The sequence below is a fragment of the Pinus tabuliformis genome, chromosome Q, assembly GCF_031772625.1.
Source record: "Pinus tabuliformis cultivar Carrire ecotype Pingquan chromosome Q, CPIR1, whole genome shotgun sequence".
NCBI classification, from domain to species: domain Eukaryota; kingdom Viridiplantae; phylum Streptophyta; class Pinopsida; order Pinales; family Pinaceae; genus Pinus; species Pinus tabuliformis.
The window spans coordinates 1,082,688,590-1,082,715,928 of record NC_142296.1 but is presented as its reverse complement, the minus strand read 5'-3'; the positions used below and the strand labels follow the sequence as shown (position 1 = coordinate 1,082,715,928).

General features: G+C 40.9%; 1 protein-coding gene across 1 annotated transcript in view; it reads right to left on the bottom strand.

Moving 5' to 3' along the window:
• Nucleotides 1–27,339, bottom strand: part of GCS1 (glucosidase 1) — a 450,551-nt gene that overhangs the window by 342,519 nt on the left and 80,693 nt on the right. The window contains exons 9-10 of the mRNA XM_089385790.1: nucleotides 18,722–18,804; nucleotides 3,057–3,164 (exon numbers count right to left, since the gene is read on the bottom strand). Of these exons, the coding sequence (XP_089241916.1) occupies nucleotides 3,057–3,164; nucleotides 18,722–18,804 (191 nt within the window). The remainder of the gene's footprint in view (nucleotides 1–3,056; nucleotides 3,165–18,721; nucleotides 18,805–27,339) is intronic.

The following is a 27,339-nucleotide window of genomic DNA, read 5'->3' as shown; positions in this document are numbered from 1 at the left end:
GGTCCATTGATTATATGATTACAACTAGCCTTTCTATTTTATTGATGTAGAGTAAGAGTAGGAGGAATAAGCTCGCGATTATGAATAGATGAATAAGCTCTCTATTATGAACACTTCATTTCATGTACTTTGGCATTGTTGGCTTATGTTTTTCTTTCATTTGTAAAGTCAATTTTGATGTAATAAGTTGGATGTGATGAGACATAGACCATCCATCCAGATTCCACATGCCTCTTGCTTGAATGAGTTTCTCACATGTATATAAAAGATTGAGGAGTCATCATGCACTCTTCTCCTGAGAGTACATGTCCCTAAGTAGGAGCCAGATATTACCCTTCATATTGATAAGTGGTAAAGAGATATTTACAAGGGTACACACCTTATTTTCCTTTCTTGAGGATGGTTGAGCATAGTGGTTCTCTTTAAGGAATCATGTTGTGCTCTTGGTTGACGATCTTTGATGATCTTGGCTATTTCTTTGGAGAATTTCCTTGATGGTGCTTGGGTAATATAATTCCTTGTTCTATGGAGGATGTTAATATGATTAATGTTGTGGATGTTGCTCAATTGGTGATTTTGCTTCATGGAGATGTTTTTGCATGTTTTCATGGAGATGCTCTTGCATGTTTTCATGGAGTTTTCAACAATTGATCTAATATGGCTCTTATAAAACAGTGCTCTGCCATTTTACATGTCTACCGGTCTATTATGATGATATTTACTGATATAGACAACTTATCTTGTGGAGTTCCCATCTCTTTATTGTTTAGAGCACCATTGGGGATTAATCATGGTCATGATGATGATATACTTTTGGAGGAGAATTCTAGCTTCTCTCATGTCTATTACACTTCATTGATGATATTAGACATAACAGACATCTATCCCTTCAGAGCCGCTCATCACTTTCGCATACTTTGGAGCCCTTCTAGGGGATTTCATGAGTTCATATGATGCTAGATCTTCTAATGAAGCTTTCAACCACTTGAAGTGTCTATTTTACTTCTACAAGGATAGATAGCATGGTAGACATCTCTTCTTGATCAGCACCCACCTCCTCGGCACATTTCTAGCATCCTAGGGTTTCAGGGCAGGGTTGATCGATGCTGCTGATTAGACAAGATATTTGGGATTTGTTTGTGTCCGTTTGGGATTAGACGCTTTATTTGGTGGACATCATTGTTCCTTAATTGACATTTGGCACTTGATTTAGCATCTATGGATTTTTAGGTCACCCGTGGTTTGCACACTTCTTGGTTGACGATGCGTCAGTTTTATCTTGTCTATTGAGCTTCTATTATCACATTTGATGGAGTAGACATCACTTGGAGTAAGTGCCTTGCTTCTACCATTGATTTCCAACACTTGTCATCAATTTTAGCACATTTTCAGCATGTTTGAGAAGTAGTGATGATATGGCACCTTGGGGTGAGAGCATTCTTGTTTACTCGTGTCTATTGGAGACCAGATAATGTCTACTATTCGATAGAGATTCAAACTCATGAACTTCCTTCATGGTTTTCCAGCAAACCACTTAGAGTTGTGGATCTAAATAGACCCTCTTCCTCATAACCTTGCAAGATTTCAATCACCAAAACTTAGGGATATAATAATTTACAAATTTATATTGTTTGTTGACTCTTAGTCAATAATGAACCAATCCAAGTAGTGTAGAATATGTCAAATGGTTGCTTATATGCCCTTGACTTGCCCTCTTGAGTTTGCTTAAATAACTTCATAGCCCAAATAGATGAAGCACTAGACTACCTTCTATTCATCACACCAAGCACATTTTATTTTATCTTTTTCATCTACATTGTTGCTAGGTTCTATTTACTCCCACTCATTACTACATGAAGTGAACCTAGTAACCCTTTCCTAAGTGCAAAGGAGTGTTGGCAAGGTCATAGTAACCAACCTACTAAGTTCCACAAGGCTAGTACTCTATGAGTCTTTCTTGTTCCCTTTCAATGTGAAAAGGTATTACCTAGCTTCCTCAACTTGCATGTGTCATTTATGTTCCTATAAGTGCCAAAAGGTAATCCTTAGCTTCCGTCTACCTGCTGCATTCAATTTATCTGTTATTTAGTTTTATAATATCTCGTGTAGTACTAATAGGCATTTATATTGTTTAATGTATCCTCATTACTCATACTGTTTATCGGTGTGATTGTCTACAGCAGTCAACATGTTGCATGCTTCAATCATTGCAATCAATAGTCATCTTAACTGAAGGTTGGTGGCCAATTACATCCTAACCCATCTCTGTATCTGCATGTTCTTTCATATATTCACTTTTTCCAATGTCCTAGTATCCTAAGCTTCCATAAAAATATCATTTTTGAAACAACGCCAAAAAGATTGTATTTTCCCTAGAGATTACTTTCCTTGATGTCATTACAACATAACACGATACCACACAATGCCCCATGTAGCCATATATTAAGTGCACCCATTATTATTGTTTGTCTTGTTCAATTATCAGTCAATAATATTTTCAAGGTCTTAGGAATCAATGCAAAATCCAGATTTTTGGTAATGGATGCGCCAGAAGTGAAGATGCTGAAAGTCACTGCTCAAGGTTCCAATTACATTTACCACCATAGACAGTGGGCTAGGAGGTCTCCATATAGACATTCAATATTTCTAACTTGTAGTATCCCTGCAACAATATAACCTTCTACACCAGTAACAGTTTCCTTTTAAGTTTTAACTGAAAGTCCATTGGATAGATGGGTCCATGTTTAAAAGAAGAGCTACTTGATGTTTGCAAGCTGTTTTGAGGACAAAAGACCAAAAAACTAACACTGCAATTTTCCTTGCATGGAGATTTAGAAGTCTACAAATGGCATTCTGTATGAAAACTTTGATGATTCAGATATGTAAGAATATTGTGACAAAGTTTGAGCATGAATGAAATGAAACATGTCTGTGTTCTTATGATGATGGAGAAGCAACCCACGTACGTATTTATGAAAAAGCTAAAAGGATTGCTCAGCATATAAGATGGCTCCTAAACTTGAAACCAGCATAAAAGGGTTAAGAAGTTATCTTACTTTGGATTCCTCTGGAATGGAAATCCGTGATTGGCCAAAATAATATCCAATGCCTCCTATCAAACTGCTAATAGCAGCCCTTCCAACTACCATAGCATCCTCATCAACCTGTTCCAGTTTGAATCATATCAATTATACAGATAAAACAAATTATTCACCAACTTGTTGGAAGAGAGAGATACAGTTCACTCAAAATTAAATTTTACAGTATGAATGTAACTCTCAAAACATCTTCCTCCTCCTACACAAGTGAAAAAACACAAACACCAAGAAACGTTCAGATGTGGGTAATGACTAACTAATTAGTTTCAATTTACAGGCATAAAACAAAACCAACAAAAAGGAAATTTTAGAAGGCGAGAAATGTTAAATGAAGTTAGAGGAAGGGTTCAGCCAGATTTAGCAGGTCCACTAAATTTGGTAGAGGGACCTGTTACCACTCAAACCAGAAGGGGACCTAAAAGGGGTTTCCTAAGAGGACAACTGTTAGGTCAAAGGCAATGGTGGAGGCTTAGCCCACTATCACCACAGCTAAGTCTCTCTGCTCTTTACGGACTTCCACCGATGGGAGAAGTCCCGGTAGTGTAGGGATCACTTTGTAAAGTAGATGTCAATGGATAGGTGAGAAGTGACCCTGAAAACCCTTTCCCAAGGATGGAGGGAAAAATGGAACTTGCTTGCTCTTTAAGCAAGGGACTTGGTCCACCAAGGGTAAGGGGTGAGAATTGGAGGGTTGAGGGAGAAAGAATAGACTTATAAAGGAGTTTCTCAATTCCTCTAATCCTTGGAAACTTGGATTCCCAAATGGTCTTTGACAAATAGCCTTTATTGAGAAGTGGGACCACACAACGCCAAGTGGACCCAGCGCTGGTTCGGGGATGGAATATAGCAACCAATGATGTTCCTATCCTGGGCAGGTGAGGGGAAAAGACCAAACAAGAATATTTACTTCAAAAGGTTGAATTGATCCTATTAGTGTCTAGCCTTGGGGATGCCTAGGCAAAATTCAGTCCTAGACCTAGAGCTTGAGATTCCCGGAGATTCCACTGTCAGAATGGCCTCAACTTTGGAGAGGGAGGGGACCCACCAGTGCAGTAGCCTAGAGGAGATCGAATTTTTTCCTTGGACCAATTTCTGGGAAATTGATGCCCTAGGTGACCCAATGGGGCTAGACTTGGGAAAAAGGGGAAACATGGTAAAAAAGAAAGTTAATATGATCACCCTTTTATGGAAACAATGCCTAATTCACTTGGGGATATGGAGTCAAGGATGGCAATTACTAATGAGTAAGAACTTGGATTCTTGATCAAGAAGACCCAGAAAGTCAACTTCATCCAATGTAGATAGTAAGAAAATAAAAACGACTTTCAAGCATTTATACTTTAAAGAAAATGATGCAAGCTTCTCGAGATAGATAATCTCTAGGACATTTCATTCATATAACATTGTCCCATACATTTAATAACTAAAACATTGCTCAATTCCACATTAGAATAATCAGCAACTGGCCCTAATTTTAGCAGTATGTAGCAACAAGAATAATCAACGATAAAAAGCACGTACAACATTATAGAGTATATCCAACCAGAAATTCGTTTGCATAACAAAGCTCCAAGATAAGAGAACTAGCCCAATCCATACATCAAAATTCATCCATCTCCAAAAATATCCTCCAAGGAAAAAGTGCGAAAAATCTCTAAGACTAGAGAGATCCCAAGTCAAGTCATGATACAAATGAATGTATCTAACGTCAATATATAGCCTCATAAAGAGTTCGAATTAGCCTATGGGCGACTAGTGATAAAATAATGTGCAAATGATAACCCCTAATGGTGACAAGCCCACCATACTAGCTCATAATGTAAAGCCTCACAAAGGGCCAAATAATGATGTATGCATGTTGTAGGGCACTCCAAAGGCTCAATCACATCCTGAAGTGCCATATTGAGGAATAAATTCCTCAGAATATGATGGACAAAGGGGTGGCCCCTTGTTCTCCAAGTAGTAGACCTGTGGTGCTCTCAGTGGGTCTGAGGGCACATCAATGACCCCAATGAGTCTCCATATGAATCGGAGATGTCTGTAGATCCTCTGCAATGGTCCAGGTGGTAGAACGAATGTTTCCATGACATCGTATAAGTGTTGGGACATTTGCCAAGAGTATGGGTGATCCAAAATGGATCTTGCTTCAAACCTCTAAGTCTAAGTCCCATATATGTTAACTATCGGAAAACACTATCGCAAAGGAAAACACTAAAGAATGGCGGAAACCCAAGTAAAGCGAAGGTTGAAGTAACATTGCACAAGAGCCGTCGGATCGGACCGATCAATGGTCCACATCAAATCGGCAGATCACATCAGAGGGTTCGGCGATATCGCATCGGCGGAGTGTATCGGGGACGGCCCGAGGGGAAATGCGACTGCAATCAGCAACACAACGTGAACTATTGATCGAGCGCGCAAATCAATGGTTGCGATTACACTGTCGCATCGCAAGTTTCCAAGGGAAGGACTTACCAAAGGCCCAAAGACACAGCGATATGCGACTGCGACTATCGCATCGCAATATCACATCATAGTATATCAAAGGGGTGATGCCAGATGGACTGCGGGCCGTGCGAAGTGCGATATGCCGATGGCGCCGATCGGCGATCGGCGAATGAGATCGGCGAGTGGGATCAGAACCACATACGAGGGGACGAAGACCCATAGCCCAAGCGATATGCGATTGCGATCAAGGCGGACCCGACGGGGTTATAGGTGCGGTTCTATAAAATTTGAAATCCGCTAGGCAGCGTTTTGTCGGGTTTTTTGCTATTTTAATGTATTTTTGTATAACACCGAAATACAAATGAGACCATGGCATATGGGCACTTGCGACTTGCGATAGCGATGCAACAACGGACCCAATATGATTATAGGTCGGATTCAATATCATTTGAAGTCCAGCTTGGCGGAAATTCTCACTGTTTTGGTGTATTTCTCTATGTAAATAGAGAAACGTATTCCCGAGGATTTCACCCACGCCAATGGTCCTTTCCATTACAAACAGGTGGCCTTGTTGATTCAAGCGTTTACAATGATTGTTTAAACGCTTAAGAAGGAGATGAAGGGGCAGCGGTTGGGAGCCAGAAAACCCGAAGAGGGAAGGCAAACAAACAAGGCCAAGAGGCTTAAAAACCACTCAATGGCAGAACAGAGAGGGACAAAAAAAAGAGCGAGAGAAAGCAGAAGACAGAGAGCAAGAGGAAGCAGTTGTGTACTCTTGTAGACTTAAGGATTTCGAGTAAATCCCGTTGTTTTTGTCACTATTGTGTTGAGACTCTATTTGAGCTCACACTTGTAATATTCTACTCTTAAAGACATAATATAGAGGTCGACACTGAAAGCTTGGACCAGGAGACGTAGCCAAGGGGTCTGGTGAACTTCTTTATTATTTTGATTGTGTTGATGTGTGTTTATTATATTTTATAACTGTTCATTGTCTATATTACTCGCAATCTTTTCGATCCATTGCATTAAATAGTATAGGCATTCCTACACATGAGTCTGTAATACCTTTTCTTCTTGACTTAGTATCCATTTTCGAATCAAGTGGTATCAAAGCATTTGGTTTTGTTAAGGTTAGACAAGCTTGTGCTAGATTTTGAATGCTAACTAGATTAAAGCTCAGACTAGGAGAAGGAGAACTTGTTGAGGCTAATCTAGAGATTGGAAGAGTCTATTCTCCAAGGAGAATGGCAGAAGAAGCTCCATTGGGATCAGATTCTCAACTTATAGAGAGTTTTAAGACACTCCAAGCCATGGTGGAAGAGATGTATCTGGAATTTAAGAAGGGTCAAGGTGAAAGCACTTCAACACCTAAATAGACAAAGGAGCAGAGGAACCTTTTCTAGTTTCCCCTCCAGAAGGCAAAGGGAAAGGGGAAATGCCTCCTCCACCATCTCCTCCATCATCACCTTCATCATCCTCATCATCTTCTAGCTCTTCTAAGAAGAAGAAGAAAACTTCCTTAATCAAATTAGATGTGAAGTTTGATTTGCCAATTTATGATGGAGAACTCAATGCAGAAAAGCTAGATAATTGGATAAGACAAATTGATGTATATTGCAGGGTACAGAACATTGATTCAGAAAGGAAGAAGATTTAGCTAGCTAGCCTTCGACTTGGAGGAACTACACTAGTATGGTGGGAAGGCAAGACAAAAGTTGATCTACAAAAACATGGTAAAATCATTTCTACCTGGAATGAATTTGTTTCTGCTATCAAAAAGCAATTCTATCATTTGGCTTACATGCAGCAGGCAATGATGAGTTGGCAAACTCTTCGCCAATTGATGGGTCAAAGTGTACAAAACTATCCTCAGGAATTCAGAAAGAGAGCTTTAACTCTAGGTATATCATTAGATTCACCTGAGACTTTACTGAAGTATATAGGTGGTCTTCATAGCTATTTAAAGCATACTATTCTCATGTTTAATCCCATTATCTTAGATGATGTATCAGTTCAAGCCACACATCTAAAAGCTAGAGGTAAGAATGCAAACCCAGAGGTTGGGTGAACATCTAAATATTCAGTAAGCAAGAGCAAGGAAAAGAAGAAACTGAAATGGAAGGAGAGGAAAGCAAACACTGTAAAGAAGGATAAGCCTTCATGCACTCATTGCAAGAAAGAAGGACACGATGAGGCACACTGCTGGTTTTTTCATCCAGAACAAAAACCTAAGAAGTTCGGTGGTAAGAAGAAAAAGAATGTTGCTGCTATTCAGCAGAACTTGGGATCAGATTCAGGCGATGAAACAACAATTACAGCCACAAGTATTAAAGGTAAAGATTTTGAAGCATCCACAAGTAATTTTGCACAATCTGTTGATAATGAAAATAATGAGAGGGAAAGAAATGAGCTTTTTCATATTAGAGTGATTTCTAAGCACAATAAGATTGATACTTTATTTGATAGTGGATCACAAGTAAATTTGATTTCTGAAACAATTGTAAAGAAGTTGGGATTACAAACAAAACCTCACGAGAAGCCATATCCATTACGTTGGGTGTGTGATAAAACAAAGCTACAAGTAACAAGACAATGTAAACTTAGGTTTGCTATTGGATCAACATTTGTAGATGAGGTTGAGTTAGATATAGTTCCATTGGATATATGTGGTATTGTTTTGGGAAGTCTATACTTGTATGATAGGAAAGCTATTTTCTATAGAGCTAAGAATCAGTATCAACTCACTAAATATAGAATAGAATATATTGTAAGAGCTCATAAACTCAAAGGTAACTATTCTCTCATAAATTCAGAACACATGAAAAGAATTGTGAATTCAAGTAAGCAGTCTTTACTAATGGTTGTAAAGGCAACGGATCCTGAAAAATCCAACGCATTTGAAGGCTGTGATTCTAAACATAAAGCTGATTTCGTTAAAGTTGTTTCAGAATATGATGTTCTATTTCAAGAACCTAAAGGTCTGCCACCCAAGCGAGAAATAGTACATGATATTTATTTGCAGCAAAATGCTCCATTACCTAACATTGGAATGTACAGAGTGTCAACTTTAGAGAATGCAGAGATAAAGAAGCAGATACAGGAGTTGCTCGATAAAGGGTTTATATGACCAAGTGGATCTCCAATCATGCTGGTGAGAAAGAAAGATGGTTCGTGGAGAATGTGCATTGATTATAGAGCACTAAATAAAATAACGAGCAAGAATCGTTATCCTCTTCCTCGTATTGATGATTTATTAGATCAATTGAAAGAAACAGTTTACTTTTCTAAGTTAGACTTGCAAAGTGGTTATCATCGGGTCAGAGTTGTAGAACAAGATGCATGGAAGACTGTTTTCAAGACAAAACAAGGACTATATGAATGGTTGGTTATGCCTTTTGGCTTAACTAATGCTCCTGCTACATTTATGAGAGTTATGAATGATGTACTCAGACCATTTATTGATGATTTTGTAATTGTTTATTTAGATGGCATTCTTGTTTTTAGTAAGACATGGGAAGACCATGTAAAGCAGACTTTAGATGTTTTAAAAAGAGAAAATCTCTATGTAAAACTGTCAAAATGTGAATTTGGCAGAACATCTTTAAATTATTTGGGTTATATTGTAGGGGGCGGTGAATTGAAGATAGATCCCTCTAAGTTTGAAGTCATTGTGAACTAGCCTAAAACCAAATCCGCTACAGAGGTTAGGAGTTTCCTAGGGGCAGCACAACACTGGAGAAAGTTTATTGCTAACTACATTTATGAGAGTTATGAATGATGTACTCAGACCATTTATTGATGATTTTGTAATTGTTTATTTAGATGGCATTCTTGTTTTTAGTAAGACATGGGAAGACCATGTAAAGCATGTAAAGCAAACTTTAGATGTTTTAAAAAGAGAAAATCTCTATGTAAAACTGTCAAAATGTGAATTTGGCAGAACATCTTTAAATTATTTGGGTTATATTGTAGGGGGTGGTGAATTGAAGATAGATCCCTCTAAGTTTGAAGTCATTGTGAACTAGCCTAAAACCAAATCCGCTACAGAGGTTAGGAGTTTCCTAGGGGCAGCACAATACTGGAGAAAGTTTATTGCTAACTTTTCTTTGATTGCAGCTCCAGTGCATGCTTTAACAGGATTGAAGCAAGTGTTTAAGTAGGGAGGCAAACAACAGAAAGCCTTCGACACCTTAAAAGAGAAAATCAGTACAGCACCAATACTAGCACTGCCAGATCTTCAACATCCATTTGAGATAGAGACAGATGCCGGTGACTATGCCATGGGAGCAGTGTTGATGCAACACGGAAAGCCCATATGCTATCATTCTGAGACATTTACTTCTGCAGTAGTTAATTATCCCACATATGATAAAGAATTGTATGCATTAGTACAAAGTGTGAAAAAGTGGAAACATTACCTAATGGGTAAAGAAACAATCATACATACAGATCATCAACCACTTCAATATTTGCACTCACAAACTAAATTGTAGCAATCAAGACATTATAGGTGGATGGGTTTTCTACAGCAATTTCATCTTGTCATCAGATATAAGAAGGGCATACACAATAAGGTTGCAGACATGTTATCAAGACCAATCATAAATGCATCTACTATACTTAAGCATAACTCAGTAATGCATGAAAGTTACATTGAACAATATGCTCAAGATGTAGATTTTAAAGATGTATATGCAACTTTAAGTCATGGCAAGCAAGTAGAAGAATTGGATTATTATGTAAAGGACCAACTCTTATATCATTTGGGAAAGTTATGCATTCCACAAACTGAAAGAGTTAACATAATCTGAGAAGCACATACTTCTCTCATATCAGGTCATTTTGGTGTAAGTAAAACAGTTGCACAATTGCAAAGGTTCTGTTATTGGCCAAAAATGCATGAGACAGTTTCTAGATATATCAAAGGGTGTACTATGTGTGCTACATGCATGCCCAATAATCAGAAATTAGGCTTGTACACTCCACTTCCAATTCCATCTCGTCCTTGGGAAAGTGTTTCCATGGATTTTGTTGGGGGATTGCCAAAATCTAGGAAAGGTCATGATTATTTGTATGTTATTGTGGATAGATTCAGTAAAATGTGGATTTTGATACCATGTAACAAGCAGCTTACAGCTGAACAAACAACAAATTGTTTTTTTAGAATGTATGGGTTCATTTTGGATTACCCACTTCAATTGTATCTGACCGAGACTCTCGATTTGTTGGGAAGTTTTGGTCAAATCTATGGGGGTTGATGGACACCAGGTTGAAAAAGAGCACAGCGTTTCATCCACAAACAGATGGTCAGACAAAAGTGGTCAACAGGACAGTGATCCAGTTGCTCAAAGGCTATTGCAACAAGCATCCCAATCTTTGGGACGAGCATTTGTGTTATGTGCAGCATGCTTACAACCGTGCCAAACACTCTTCTACTCAGAGATCTCCTTTTGAGACTTGTTTTGGGTTTATACCAAAGTCTTCGTTGGATTTTGTCTTTGGTAAAAACATAGCAATTGATGGACACAGTGATGTGGACAAAGCAACCAAGTTCATTGAACAAATCCAAGAAATTCACCGGTAGTATAGGAATAGCTGGAAAGAAGTCAAACCAAGTACAAGGCAAGACATGACAAGCATGGAGTTGAGCATAGTTTTCAAGTTGGTGATCAAGTCTAGTTGTACATCAGCAAAGACTGAACGCAAGGTGAAGGTAAGAAGCTAAAACCAATAAGGTATGGACCTTTCAAGATACTTGATAAAATTGGTGAAAATGCTTTTCGCCTTGATTTGCCAGCTTATATGCAGATCTATTCAGTCATTAATGCAGAAAACTTGAGATTGTATGAACCTTCATTGATTGAAGATCCTAAAGAGCAAATTCAGTTGCCTTCTATTGGGGATTTGTTGCCTAAGTATCTCAATGAGTTACAGGAGGACATAGTTCTGGACAGGAAGGTAAGAACTACGCGTCAAGGGGATGTTGAGTACCTGAGAGTAGGACTCAAAGGTTCAAATCCAAGCAAGGCACGATGGATAGAAATTGGACAAGTGAAGGAATTGTATCCTCACTTGATCGATGCCTAAAACCAACTTTTGGTGGTCCAAAAGCTTTTCAGTGGGAAGACGTGATCCAAAATGGATCTTGCTTCAAACCTCTAAGTCTAAGTCTCCATATATGTTAACTATCGGAAAACACTATCGCAAAGGAAAACATTAAAGAATGGCAGAAACCCAAGTAAAGCGAAGGTTGAAGTAACGTTGCACAGGAGCCGTCAAATCAAACCGATCAATGGTCCAGATCAAATCGGCGGATCACATCGGAGGGTTCGGCGATATCGCATCGGCGAAGTGTATCGGGGACTGCCCGAGGGGAAATGCGACTGTGATCGACGACACAACGCGAACCGTTGATCGAGCGCGCAGATCAACGACTGCGATTACACTATCGCATCGCAGGTTTCCAAGGGAAGGACTTACCAAAGGACCAGAAACACAGCGATATTCGACTGTGACTATCGCATCGCAGTATATCCAAGGGGTGATGCCAGATGGATTGCGTGCCATGCAAAGTGCGATATGCCGATGGCGCGGATCGCTGATCGACGAGTGGGATCAGAACCACATACGAGGGGACGAAGACCCATAGCCCAAGCGATATGCGATTGTGATCAAGGCAGACCCAACGAGGTTATAGGTGCGGTTCTATAAAATTTGAAATCCGTTAGGCAGCGTTTTGTCGGGTTTTTCGTTGTTTTAATGTATTTTTGTATAACACCGAAATACAAAGGAGACCATGGCATATGGGCGCTTGCAACTTGCGATAGCGATGCAACAACGGACCCGATAGGATTATAGGTCGAATTCAATATCATTTGAAGTCCGGCTTGGCAAAAATTCTCACTGGTGTATTTCTCTGTGTAAAAAGAGAAACGTATTCCCGGGGATTTCACCCGTGCCAATGGTCCTTTCCGTTACAAACAGGTGGCCTTGCTAATTCAAGCATTTACAATGATTGTTTAAACGCTCAAGAAGGAGATGAAAGGATAGCGACCGGGAGCCAGAGAGCCTGAAGAGGGAAGGCGAACAGACAGGGCTGAGAGGCTTAAAAACCACTCTATGGCAGAACAGAGGGGGACAGAAAAGAGAGCAAGAGAAAGCAGAAGACAGAGAGCAAGAGGAAGCAATGGTGTACTCTTGTAGACTTAAGGATTTCGAGTAAATCCCTGTTGTTTTTGGCATTGTTGTGTTGAGACTCTATTTGAGCTCACACTTGTAATATTCTGCTCTTAAAGACATAATATAGAGGTCGACACTGAAAGCTTGGACCAGGAGACGTAGCCAGGGGGTCTGGTGAACTCCTTCATTATTTTGACTGTGTTGATGTGTGTTTATTATGTTTTATAACTGTTCATTGTATATATTATTCGCAATCTTTTCGATCCGTTGCACTGAATAATATAGGCATTCCTGCACATGAGTCTGTAATATCTTTTCTTCTTGACTTAGTATCCATTTTAGGATCATTGGGGCTCCTCTAGGGGCCTGTTGGGCATAGTTTCCCAATCATGTCACCATCGTCCCAAAAGTGGATTGCTAGTAGTCTCTGAATATCCATGAAGAATTGTGGAGTGTTGTTTATTGTTGTGGAGGCCCATGGCTCTCTATGCACACCCTACATGTGCCATTGTGGACCTCTAGGGGTTAGGATCCCATATAGGGAAGCCAAACCCAAATGAAAACCATCTGCAATCCTATATAAGATCCAATGTGTCCCCTAGGCTTCCAATACAATCAGTCATTAGAATAATCGAGTAAAGGAGCTTACAAACAATGGATAACAAAGTGGGCACTTCATAATGGAATGCCCTTCTGTAATGGGCTTTGGCATGTGCTAGTGCCTCCAAACTCCAAAGGGGGTTTGGCAAGTACCTTATTAGGTGGTTTCAGCCTTTAGAGGGGATAGTATGTCCAGGTACACCCTTCTAATGGGGGTGGCAAGTTACAAATAGGTGAGATGGAATAGTGAATGAGAGGGGCAGCCTTGGGTCACATAACGGGGCATAGGGGTAGCTAGATAAGGGGAAGCCCATACCTTCTTTATACGCTTTTTGCCTTTTATGATTTTTCTTTGATTAACTCCGCAGGGCTCAAAGGACAAGAGCATGATGTGTATAATATAGCAGTGATTACCCCTTTTGAGGTAAGGCAATTCATTGCCCTCCAGGGGTTGGGATTATCATGGGTTCCTGAATGATAGAGGAGGTTTATCTAGGGCCTATGGAACCATGGTGATGGCCATGGATGGGGGTAGAGCTCATGCTTTTTGCCTTTTATGATTTTTCTTTGATTAACTCCGCAGGGCTCAAAGGACAAGAGCATGATGTGTATAATATAGCAGTGATTACCCCTTTTGAGGTAAGGCAGTTCATTGCCCTCCAGGGGTTGGGACTATCATGGGTTCCTGAATGATAGAGGCGATTTATCTAGGGCCTATGGAACCATGGTGATGGCCATGGATGGGGGTAGAGCTCATGTGTTGGCTTTTGACCACGTGCTAATTATTTTTGTCCCAGCCATCTTTTGCATTTTGTGGTACAATTTCTGATTAAATGTGGCCAATTATGCCTTTTCTTCTTTTTTTAGTTGCTTCAACCTTCGGGGCATCATTCTAGGCCTAACCAAGGTGGGGGCAAAGGGGATAGGGAGGCGAGCCCTATGTGGACCCAGAATGATAATGTGGACCCAAGTGGGAGAAATGATGAATGGGGGGGTATAGTGAGTGGAACGAGAGTAGTATGTGTGGGTAAAGGAGCAGGACCACGCACCCAAAGTCGGGGTTTCCCAAGTAGTACCACCCTAGAACCAAATGGCCAATAAAGGAGATCCCACGGGACTAAGATCCAAGGGTAACAACCAAAAGAGATCAAGGAGACAAGAGTACACACTAAGCCCACTCTTTTTGCCAAATCCCCCCATCAATGCATGCGCAGAGGTATCCATGTTAAGTAAACTCAATATTCAATTATCAAATGACAAGACATACCTTTAGATTCAGGAGGCCCACCTTCAAACATACGATCAATACAGGTGGGTGAAGAACCACATGGGAAAAGGCACAACGAGCTAGTAGGAAGCATCAAGGGGTTGTTGGCTGCCGACTGAGGCTCATCATGGAGAAAAAATTATCCTGGGGATATCACCCACAAGGTGGTGGGTAATTGGACCCACAAGTGGGGCCAAGGCGCAAAAATCATTTTTTTATTATTCCTTGACTTAGGAAAATTTAAATTCTCCTATAGTCAGGAGTTGGAGATCTCATCTGTCCAGAGAGACTTAGTCTCAGCCCTTCGTGTAACTGGTGGGCCCGGGTCAAATTCTAGGAGGGAAAAAGGGTGCAGACATGGTCATTTTTGCATCATATTAGTGTGTTCTCACTTCAGCAAGGACCAAAGCGACTTCCAGCACTAGGGTTTTCTACTCAGTCTAATCCAGCTAGAGAAAACAAGTTGTACAGCCATCATCACCATCATAATTGTGCTTCCACCAGCTAAGCGAATAGGCTTGTGCAGAGCAGCTACGCAAAAGGTCATACAAGACTATACGGAACTCACATCACGCAGAAGAGGGAGACCGAGTTGGCTTGACAAAGTTGAGCTTGTTTGCAAAAGTTTATTGGGCACTTTCTGAGTGAAGGGAAGTTTTATCCCTCCATATGTAATTTGCTATTGCTAAGAAAATAAAGAGAACATACAGTTTGCAAGTTTTCCCCAGTGGGGTTTCCTAGGTAAAAATTTATTGTGCACAGTTTTTATGGTGTGTTTCTCTTCACCAATTCCTTTTGTTTCCATTGTACGCTAGTTAGAAAAACTCAATATATTTGTGGGTTAAAAGTTAAAGTTAAGATTTCAGTTCTATAGTAAAATTCACAAATTAGATAGTTGGGTACTAAGATATCTAACATGATATCAAAGCTACTTCTCTAAGTGAAGACAAGCACTGTGTTTTCAACCTCAGAAACAGGTTAAGGCATAGAGGGAAGGGCAGCAGAGGAGTTAAACAAGGGTTTCTAGCAGTGAAACCTAGGGTTTTAACCCACAAAGCGCAGTTTTCACCAATTAAACTAGCACGCAAGGATTTCTGAAGAGTTCGACCAACAGGAAGTCTTACCAGGGTTTGACTCCAAAGCACAGTTTGGAGGGAGCAATGAATTTATGCTCATGGAAGGAGAGGATTACAGTGGTGCTCAAGGAGCAGGGTGTGAAGGAGTTTGTGGAGAACCCAACCACACCAACTGACCCCCAACAATTGGCTCAACACAACAAGAATGATGCCAGAGCGAGAAGCATCATTCTTGAGGGAGTCAAAAACCATATTGTACTACATTTTTTTTGGCAAGAAGATTGCCAAAGAAATGTGGATAGTTATTTTGAACCTCTACCAGGGCTCACGTGAGGCCAGAAAACTCATGCTCAAGGACAAACTAAGAAACATTTGGATGGGCAAGTCCGAGTCCATAATTTCTTATCTCACTAGGTTTACCCAGGTGAAGGACAAGTTGGTCGGTATGGGAGAGAGTACCTGAAGAAGATTTGGTGAGCCTTGCATTGTTAGGGCTTCACAAATCATGGGACAACTTCCAGGACGCAATGAGTGGTAGAGAGAAGCTTCTAAATTGGGAGTTGTTGTGGGGTGCTTGTGTTCAAGAGGAGATTTGGCGGCAAGCTAGCTCTAGAGGTCATGTTAAGCATGAGGAAGAGGAGAACTTTGCCCTAGATGGCAAAGGGGGCAAGGGCAAAGGCAAGAGGGGTCGAGTCTAGCTCCAAACGCAAGAAAGGGAAGGATCTCAGCAAAATAAAATGCTTCCAGTGCCATTAGGTTAGACACTACGCCACCAAGTGTCCAAAGAGGAAGAAGGGGTCCAATAAGCACCAAGTGGCAACTTTGGCAAAAGTGGACGAGTTCAATTCTAAGATTGAGAAGGAGTTCTCGCTCATAACTTGCATGACAAGCTTTGTAGCCGACAGCATATGGTACATTGACAGCGGAGCATCCAACCATATGACTGGAAACAAGGAATATTTCAACCAATTGACGAAGAAGGACATCCAGTTTCACATTGAGCTAGGAGATGGTGGCATGTACTTGACCAATGTTGATTTGGGGTAGCATCGGATGTGCTCTAGCCTAGAAACTTGGTGGAGAGGCTAAGGCACATGAGATCTCCAATACCCAGAAATAGTTTGGGCGGATTCTAAATAGTTTGAGAGATATTAAAATAATTAATATTTTTAATGGAGTCCCTAAGTCTAAACTTAGGGAAAATAAAATATTAATATGTATTAATATAAAACTGTGTTAGAATGGTCCAAAAATCATGGATCAAGCTAGAATTAATCTTAGCCGTTGATTAGGGACTTAATCTCGGTCGTTGAATTATCAACAATAAAAGTATAAAAGGAGGCTTCAGGGTCACTTGGAGAACACACCAAGTTGATCAAGATTTCGATTTTCTGGGGCAGGGTTTGCTGAGGAAGTCGAAAAAGTGATCAGAGTTGCAGATGAGGGGCAGTGAATACAGAAGCAGGGAGGCAGAGATGGTACCTAGAGGATCAGCGTCAAAGCCGAGAGAGAGGGATGTTGAGCCAACCAGAGGTTCATGCAGAGCAAGCCAGGGTTCACGCAGAGGCAGCGAGGAGCTGCGCAGTGCCTCAGAGAGCCAGAGTGGGTGACGCAGAGGCTCTAAGGGTTGACACAGTGCCTCCAGAGGCTGACACAGGGCAAGATAGGGCAACATTGGGCATACACTGGGCCAGAAAGGGCTGGCGTAGTCCCTAGAGGCTGACGTTGGGGTTTTCATGGGGCAAATTGGAGCTGGGAGCTGTCGGAGTGTTTATCCAAGGTTTCAACCGGAATATCTGCTTCCGAGTAGAGAGGTACTACTACCGAGATTATTCTCTGTTGGGTGAGCCGGTTTTGGCACCCAAATTGTATTCAGAAACTGCATAATAATAAAACCCTCATATAGCTGCACCGGTTTTCCCACATTGGGTTTTTCCTGGACATTGGTCCAAAAACAACGGTGTCACTTGCGTGCTTGTTTTGTTTCCTTCAGTTGATGATCTATAATGTGTTGAGCATGTACTTGTATTTATTTTCAGTATTTACATGGTAAATAACTTATTAATTAATCAGAACAAGTAGGCAAAAATAAATCAGAAAAGTACATGAAGGGTTTCTAACAGCTAGACTTAGAAATTCCAAAAACCAATGCCGTGGGTACTGTCAGATTTGAGAGGTAATCCGGTAACCCTCTTCATCTCAAGGATGTCCTCTATGTTCCAGGCCTTAAAAAGAACCCTGTTTCTGTTTCAGCCCTAAAGGACAAGGGTTATGAGGTCATTTTCAGCAGAGGAAAGGCCTACATAAGCCCTTAAATTCTGGAGCTATGAAGTAGAATGGTATGAGGGTGAATAACCTCTACAGGCTGCAGTTTGAGATAGCTGCCGCCTTGAGTAGCAGCAAGGAGGGTGTGAGCAGGGCCGAGACTCTGGGGAGCTATGGCACAGGCATATGGGACATTTGCACCATGGAGCACTGAAATCCTTAGTGAGATAGCCACAGTATTTGCTAATGGTTACTTCATTAAGCCAGACCACAAGCCAACTGATAAATCGCTGTCATTAAGACAGAAATCTTACAACAGATATTAGCCAACTCTAACCGACTTAATAAAAACCCACTATTACCAGCCAACTCAATACAATTTTCATTAAAATATCCATTATTTTATGCAAGATTGACTCATACATTACAAGAACACATGACCACAGAAGACCAGATCAACCTAGACGACTAGGACAATTATACATACAACATTGGATAAATAATGATGACAAGGCCAGGGTACCATGCCACACTGTCTTGACATCAACCATAGTAAATCACAACTTGAACCATCGTCAACTCATTTGATAAATTATTTTCACACTACTTGTAGGCAGTTGAAGTTGTAAATGTCATAAGCAAACATGTGGCCAACCCTGACCAAAAGTAAAATGTATAGAAATGCATTCACATAGCTATACTCCATCCTATATGACTGTTTAATGTTGGAAACTGGAATTGTAGTATCAATCAGAAATATGATTCCAATTTGAAGATCTGTATACCTTGTCAGTTAGATTAAAAGTCATCTGAAAGCGTTCCTCATAGATATGCTCTTGCTCTCTGATCTGTCCAGTCAGTTGAACTCCTATCAATACATCAAAATTAATCAGCGATTGCAATTGTACGAACATTAAGAACAGCTTAATATTCAATTAAATTATCAAAAAGAAGATCAAATACTTAATATACAATGGTTTCAGCAATGTGTCAATTGCAACATACAACCTATATAAAAACAAAAATGCAGATGTAAGCGTAATTTAGCTGGACAGGAGCAGAACAAATGTACTTGTCATTTGTATGTATTTACAATGATGAATATTCAAAAATTCGGTTTCTGTCAACTTCATACATTATTCCAGGCCTAGGCCACATATCCTTAAAGCTATTGGCTAAACAATACAGGCCAATTGCCTTAAACCTGGTGTTGAATTTCCATTTGTAAAGTCTTCTGGGTACAATAATATATCCCAAGCATCTCTCAAATATGCATTTACGTAGTGTAAGGCTTGCTAATCCACTTACAACAAGAGGCGATGCCACTCAAGCAACTCTTATTAGACAGGCTGACAGCCTAAGTATGTTTGACTGGCTTAGAAAGGATACAACCATGACAATAAAAATTGCCCAATGATAATAGGTTAACCATAGCACAACCCAATCAAGCAACAGAGTTGACCAACCATGACAAAGATCAGCCGAGCAATAAACAAAAATCTGGTCAAGTATATGGGCAGATCAGTAGACAGAAGGCAAGTAGAAACAATATAACAATCAATCAACAAGCATAGCCAGATAATCTTTTCTCTCTGAAAAACATATGTAATAGCCACCTCGGTTTTGTTGTTTTACTTTTTCAATGTTCTCCTAAGTGCAACTTTAAGAAAAATTTATTAATTTAAAATATCTGTTTTGAAATAGCATTAACATTCCTTTCACATTCTTCATTCTTCATCTCATTTTTAATTCAAGGCCCTTCATCTCACAACTTTGCACATTTTCATCCTTGTCCAGTGTCCATAGTCTTTGATGGGATTTTTTGATCTAACATGGTCCCTATCACAATCTCTGGGCATCTAATGCTTTGACACATATTGAAAAAAATATTGCCGATAAATAAAGGTAAAATAAGATAATTTCATTAATATCCAACAGATAACCACAAAAAGTATGTCAATGGGACTAAAAGAGTGCTATACTCCAAAAAGACATATGTCAAGCTCCAAGATGATGTCGTCAACACGCAAGGCTCCAAGGCATCAGCATTTAATGAGATGTGCATGTCCATCACCAAACAAACAAGGGTCATCCATACACCAGCACCCTGTTGCTGCACAAACTAGCAGGCCGTGTAAAGAGGCAGAAGCTAGAGGGCACAACAGCACTCAGGACAAAGGCCCACTGTCACCGCAACCTAAGTCCCCTACTCTTCTCGGAATTTCAGCGACAGGAGCAGTCCCCAATATTACTCATGATAAATGTCTCTATGATAGGCTTGAAGTGAGGCAAGGTAGCTTATTCAATGGAAACATTCAACAAAGGTGCAACCTTTGGGAGAAGCTATAAAGACTTTCAATGAAAAACCCCTTGGAGAAGGAACTACAAAAGACATAGGGTTGAGAGTTGACACGAGATATATATGCATCCAAGGTCAAGGTACGCAAGAGGAAAGGCAATGAATGATTTACTTCACCAAGTACTGAAGAGATTGCCTACAAAGAATCCTCAAGTTGAAGAATTAGCTTCTAGGGTTCCCTCTTGATGTGACAACTAGGGCATCAAAAATTATGGAGAATTCACTATGGGAATTCCACCAAAACTTGAGCACCTTTAAAGGAGACACAAAGTAAGATTTCTATCGAAGCCAAATTCAAAAAATTCCTCCTCTATTGGAATTCGCACCGAGCCCTAGAGAAGCCTTCTTATCCTTCACGGGGCAAAAAGTGGAGGTGAAAAGAGAGATAATTTTTTAGTTTTAGGTGAATCGTGACCACCAACGTTAATTTTAGCTATGTTTTGTGCTTAGAGCAATTTATTTCAATTTTCACAGTTAGCTCAATATATTTTCCATATTAGCAATCACATCAGCATTAAAGTAAATTGCAGATAAAACATAAATATAGATCGCAGAAGACAAGCCAAGACAAGAGGACACAAGATGTGGTGCTAGCCAAGGACAAACCCCAATGTGCGGAAACCCTTGATCAATTCTTCTTATATGTTCTTCAATTGTTCAGCAGAAAGAGAGAGAGAGAGAGCATATACATCTTTAGTCAACATTTTGACTTGTCATAATAAGAGTAGAGATCATCTCTAAGAAGATGATACATGGGGTAGTTGGACTCAACTGAAGACAAGCTACTTCAACTGATTCTCCAAGGTGACTCCATCACCATGTTGTGCCTATCACTAGGCTGCACCATGTTGCACCATCATACCATGTCCAGCATCACTAAGCTACACCATGCTGCACCATCACTATGTCCAGCAACACTAAGCTACACCATGATGCACCATCACTATGTCCAGCATCACTGAGCTACACCATGTTGCACCATCACTATGTCCAGTATCACTGAGGTACACCATGTTGCACCATCACTATGTCCAGTACCCATCACTGCTACTGTGTGCACTATCCTGCACTATGCATCCTATACCCATCACTGCTACTGTGTGCACTATGTTGCACTATGCATCCTATAGTCATATACTATGCTATCTATAATGTTACAGCATTCATCATAAGACCAAGGTGGCTAGCTATACTGCTATGGCCTGTGGCCTAGCACATAGCAATGCCAATGTCTTCTCCTCTATGACAGCATTAGAGTGACAGCAATAGGCTTCCATTAAGACAGCGATTGGATCTATCATTTATGATTGTGTTTCAATCAAAACAGCAGTTAGAACATCCTTACTTAGAACAGCGTTAAGGATAGCTGAAGGTGTGGCTTCTTTATCTCAGTGTTTAAGTGTGAGAGCATTCCTTCTATACTTTTCATCACTGTGTGTAGGATGAGGGTTTTTCCTTCCATGACAGCAAGGGCATTCCATGAGTAGAACACTCTTCTAAGACAGCGTTTAGGTGTGAGAGCATTCCTTCCATAACAGCGAGGGCATTTCATGTGTAGAACACTCTTCTAAGACAGCGTTTAGGTGTGAGAGCATTCCTTCCATAACAATGAGGGCATTTCATGTGTAGAACACTCTTCTAAGACAGCGTTTCCACTTAGGGATTCTTCTCTCCACTAAAACCCAAAACGAGTGGAGAAGAAGAGATCTCAAGTGAGTTGTGTCTTTGCTAGGCACTTGTATTTATACTAAAACGTGGAGCACAAGCGGGGGTAGTTTGGTTGCTGGTCAACCTTGACGAATTGTCCCATCACACAAATAAATGCATATCTCCATGAATACTTATCGAAATCGGGTGATCTTTAGATCAATCCTACACCTCTCAATGAGAGGAATCCAAGAAAAATATTAGTTTCCATAAATAAGATGACCCACATGGAGTTTGGCCCTAGTTGCGAATTTTAACACTCCCTCTAAACTAGGGAGAACTCCATCCGGTGATCCATCGGCCAGACTGTACTATCTCTGCCAACTATGACCTGCACTGCTCGGCTCTACTCTGCTGAACTCTGCTATGCTTTGCTATGCTCTACTGAGCTCTTCTCGGCTCTACTCTACTGAACCATGAAGAAGAAGAATTAATCGAGAATGTCTCATACCATTTTCTGCTGACCCGAAGTCAGTTCCATGTGAAGAGAGTGTGTCATACCAATCTTACTGATCTCAGATCAATTCCAAGAGAGTGAGTCATATCACTCTTACTAACCCGAAGTCAATTCCAATTGATCCTAGATCAATATCAAAAGAGAGTGTCTCAAACCCCTCATACTGATCCCAGATCAATGGAGATCATCCTAGCATAGGAAGTACGATAAATACAACGATGCGTCCATTGATAGTACTACTATGGTCCCTAACCCCATTTCCCTGCTCATTGGCCAGATGAGAGGTACTTCCCATGAGTCCCAGACTGCATGGATAGGATGACTCAACAGGAGAACCACTCATCCTGTCCCTAAGTCGCCACAGGGTATCACAGGGGAAGGTTGAGCCATTCACCCTGTACACAGCACACCATTAGGGGAGGGTGAGTCGCCCTATGGTCGCTTGTTGCTCCAAGAAGTACCCCAAGCCCCCGGAAGCTCCCAGAGCTCAATGCATGCATCATGCAGGACCCTCATAAGAGGGTCTCTCAACGACTCCAAGTCATTCGGGAAAGTCACAAATTTGACTTTTCCCCGAGCTTCGAAAAAATGTCTGCGACCTATACATCAGTCTCAATGCGATGGAGCCTCCTCGCTCATCAACGTACCATATCCTAGATAAGGTAGTATCTGATGTCTATATGTTGGAGCAATCATAGAATACGGGATTCCTCAACAATCGAATCCCCCCTTGGTTGACACAGAAGATCACAGTGGTATCCATCCTGTGTACAAACAGCTCATTGAAGAGCTTCCGCAACCAGCCAGCTTCACACGAAGTCATACTCGTAGCTATGTATTCGGTCTCAACGATGCTTATAGCAACCGACTTCTGCTTCCTGCTCATCCAGGATATCGAAGTAGACCCAAAGAGAACCAGCGCTCAGAAGTGCTCTAGCGATCCTCCACATTGCCTGCCCAGTCAGCATTCGAATAATCATGATGTTTCACAAATTCCACAGTGTATCTCAATCCATGAGAGATTGTGCCCCAAAGATATCTCAAAAGATTCATGGCACCAATCCAATGAGGCTCAACCATATATGAGCTCATCATGCTAACTACAAAACATACTTCCGGACGGAAGTTCATCGAGAACATCAATGCGAATGAGTTTATGAAACTCAAAGGCATTTCCCAAATTTGGTCTGGCATCACTATCACATAACTTCTGAAAGTTAGGCTCCATCGAGGCAGTCACGGGCTTGCAGTTTACCATTCCAAATCCGGAATCCAACTCCCTCTTACTTCTGCAAATGACAGGGTCTGCACCTGTCAGAAAGAGGTCGTCCTCAGAAGGTGTCAGTATGAGAGGTCTATCATCCACAACCTTCAAGCAAAGGTTTGGATCGGCTTCACTCCTAGTGAATCTCAGCTTCATCAGACAACTATCATTCCTCTCATACTAAGCCCGGGATGTTTTGCTATAGAGGGCTTTCTTCCACCTACATACATGAGATTCCCGATCATGAATCTCAAACCCCTCGGTTGTCCCTGTGGACCTGCTACATGAGGGGAATGGTCCCCTTGTAAGATTTTCCTTCGTTACATCTCAGACATGTACCTTCATGCTTTTTTTGAATTTAGGCATCCTAGTCACCATCTGACTCACATCGGGTAGGGTCCTATAATAAGTAGACCTTTGGTGCAATAGATGAGATATGTCAATTGATATGATCCCCAATGGACCATCCTGCAACTTGATACAAATTGCCAACCCTGAACTCAAAAGCATCTTTGAAAATTCCATTTTCAAACATGTACCTTTCCATTGATGAATGCCACCTTGAAACCTTTGACTTCCATTGTCGAAATGGACACCAGGTTCTTCTTGCGATCAGGTACATAAAAGAGATTTTGAAAATGAATCGAATTACCCTCATTCAATTGAGGGGTGACATTCCCTACACCCCTTCTGGGATAGGTGGCATCAACTCCAAGTATAATCCCATGATTGTTTCCATCTCTACCAAATTAGAGAGAGCACCCTTTTATTCGTTGAAGTGCTTTGAAGCACTACAATCAATAAGCCAAATTCCCAAAGATTTTGAAGGAGAGGGCCAATACAAGATAACGCTTCTTTATCTTATCAGAAACAACATTTGATTCTTCATACCTGGGGTCCCTTGCTTTATTTGAAGAGTCGGTCGTTTCCTTGATGACCTCCATTACCTGTCATTCCTCCGATCATTGAAGATGTCCCTGGAATGATTGTCATCTTCATCAAGTGATGTGTCCCTGCTATTTGGACACTCCTTCACATAATGGTCGAACTTATTGTAAGGCATCTGCCTTTCCTTCCACCCTTAGATCCGGACTTCCCTTTGAAGTTATCTGTAGGTCATTAGAAGCTTTCGCTGCGCTACCTGGATAATATTCTCTGCTTCAACTTCACCCTTGGTGAATTTGAAGAGGGATTAGGAATCCATTGATCCTTTTGTCTTTTCCCAACTGTCTCTGGTGATTGCTCTTTCACACTTGCTTGGGCTTTGTCTTCACCTCAACTCTGATACCATGTTAATTTTTAGGTATGTTCTGTGCTTAGAGCAATTTATTTCAAATTTCACAGTTAGCTCAATATCTTTTCCAAATTAGCAATCACATTAGCACTAAAGTAAATTGGAGATAGAACATAAATATAGATTGCAGAAGACAAGCCAAGACAAGAGGACGCAAGATGTGGCGCTAGTCAGGGACAAACCCAAATGTGGGGAAACCCTTGATCAATTCTTCTTATATGTTCTTCAATAGTTCAGCAGAAAGAGAGAGAGAGCATATACATCAGAAGTCAACATTTTGACTTGTCATAATAAGAGCAGAGATCATCTCTAAGAAAATGATACATGAGGTAGCTGGACTTAGTTGAAGACATGATGCTTCAACTGATTCTCCAAGGTGACTCCATCACCATGTTGTGCCTATCACTGTGCGGCACCATGTTTCACCATCATACCATGTCCAACATCACTAAGCTACACCATGTTGCACGATCACTATGTCCAGCATCACCGAGCTACACCATGTTGCACCATCACTATGTCCAACATCACTGAGCCACACCATGTTGCACCATCACTATGTTCAGCATCACTGAGCCACATCATGTTGCACCATCACTATGTTCAGCATCACTAAGCTACACCATGTTGCACCATCACTATGTCCAGCATCACTTCGCTACACCATGATGCACCATCACTATGTCCAACATCACTGAGTTACACCATGTTGCACCATCACTATGTCCAGTATCACTGCGCTACACCACGTTACATCATCACTATGTCCAGCATCACTAGACTACACCATGTTGCACCATCACTATGTTCAGCATCACTAAGCTACACCATTCTGCACCATCACTATGTCCAGCATCAATGAGCTACACCATGATGCACCATCACTATGTCCAGCATCACTGAGCTACACCATGCTGCACCATCACTGAGCTACACCATGCTGCACCATCACTAAGTCCAGCATCACTGAGCTACACCATGTTGCACCATCACTATGTCCAGCATCATTGAGCGACACATGCTACACCATCACTATGTCCATCATCACTGAGTTACACCATGTTGCACCATCACTATGTCCAGTATCACTGAGCTACACCATGTTGCACCATCATTATGTCAAGTATCACTGAGCTACACCATGTTGCACCATCACTGTGGCCAATATCCATCATTGCTACTATGTGCACTATGTTGCACTATGCATCCTATACCCATCACTGCTACTATGTTCACTATGCTACACTATGCACCCTGTAGTCATATACTATGTTGTCTATAATGTTACAACGTTCATCATAAGACCAAGGTGGCTAGCTATAGTGCTATGGCCTACGGCCTAGCACATAGCAATGCCAATGTCTTCTCCTCTATGACAGCGTTAGAGTGACAGCAATAGGCTTCCGTTAAGGCAGTGACTGGATCTATCATTCATGACTATGTTTCAATCAAAACAGTAGTTAGAACATCCTCGGCCCCGACCAACTTTTGTCGTTTCACCCACGTCCAACTATCTGATGTCCTCGCCTCTCTTCATGCCAGCAGCCTGTCCAACTGATTCAACAGCTGCCTCGCCAACCTCTCAACCCGCTTCATAGCCTTGGCAGCAGCTCTAACGGCCACGGTTGTCGACCACTACAGCTAGCAGCACCACCAGTCGTCCAACCACCTCTTTATCTTTTTTTATTTTTTTTAAATCGTTCTTGAAAGTAATTTCGACCCCCTGTTCTTTAGAAGAAAAAAAATTGCTTCAGAGACAGTTAAGTCGTACAATCAATTTCTTCGACCTCCTCCTAAACAAAAAATTGCTCGTACAATTGTTGCAGAACCTGGCTTCAGTGATCTAGTACGAATCTGGCACCTATGATTCAGAGATCGTATCTTAGGGTTTATGCTCTGATACCATGTTAATTTTCTTACCCTTGCAATCTAGCAATTAGTTCCGAGCAAATTTATGTCTACTGAATAAAAGCACGACTAGGGTATTAACAAAATAAATTCGGTGGAAGCAAATTTACCAATCTCAATCAAAAAAATGACATAACAAATTCTGCCCAATTAGTTCTCCATTAAAATTTTGAACTTACATGAGCTCCCTTCCTGGGAAAATGGCTCAACTGAAGAATTACATACAACACTAGATCTAATCCAATTGATTAAACCATCCTTTGTTGAATTGAGGCTTCTGTGATCCATAATAGTTATAAGAAGAGCTTCGGCGTAAATCACATATAGAAAGACCTTTGTCGACGCGTTTCGAACCAACCAGTGTGGTTCATCGGCGTAAACCATCCTTATTTAGATCTCCTTACTGCCCCTTCC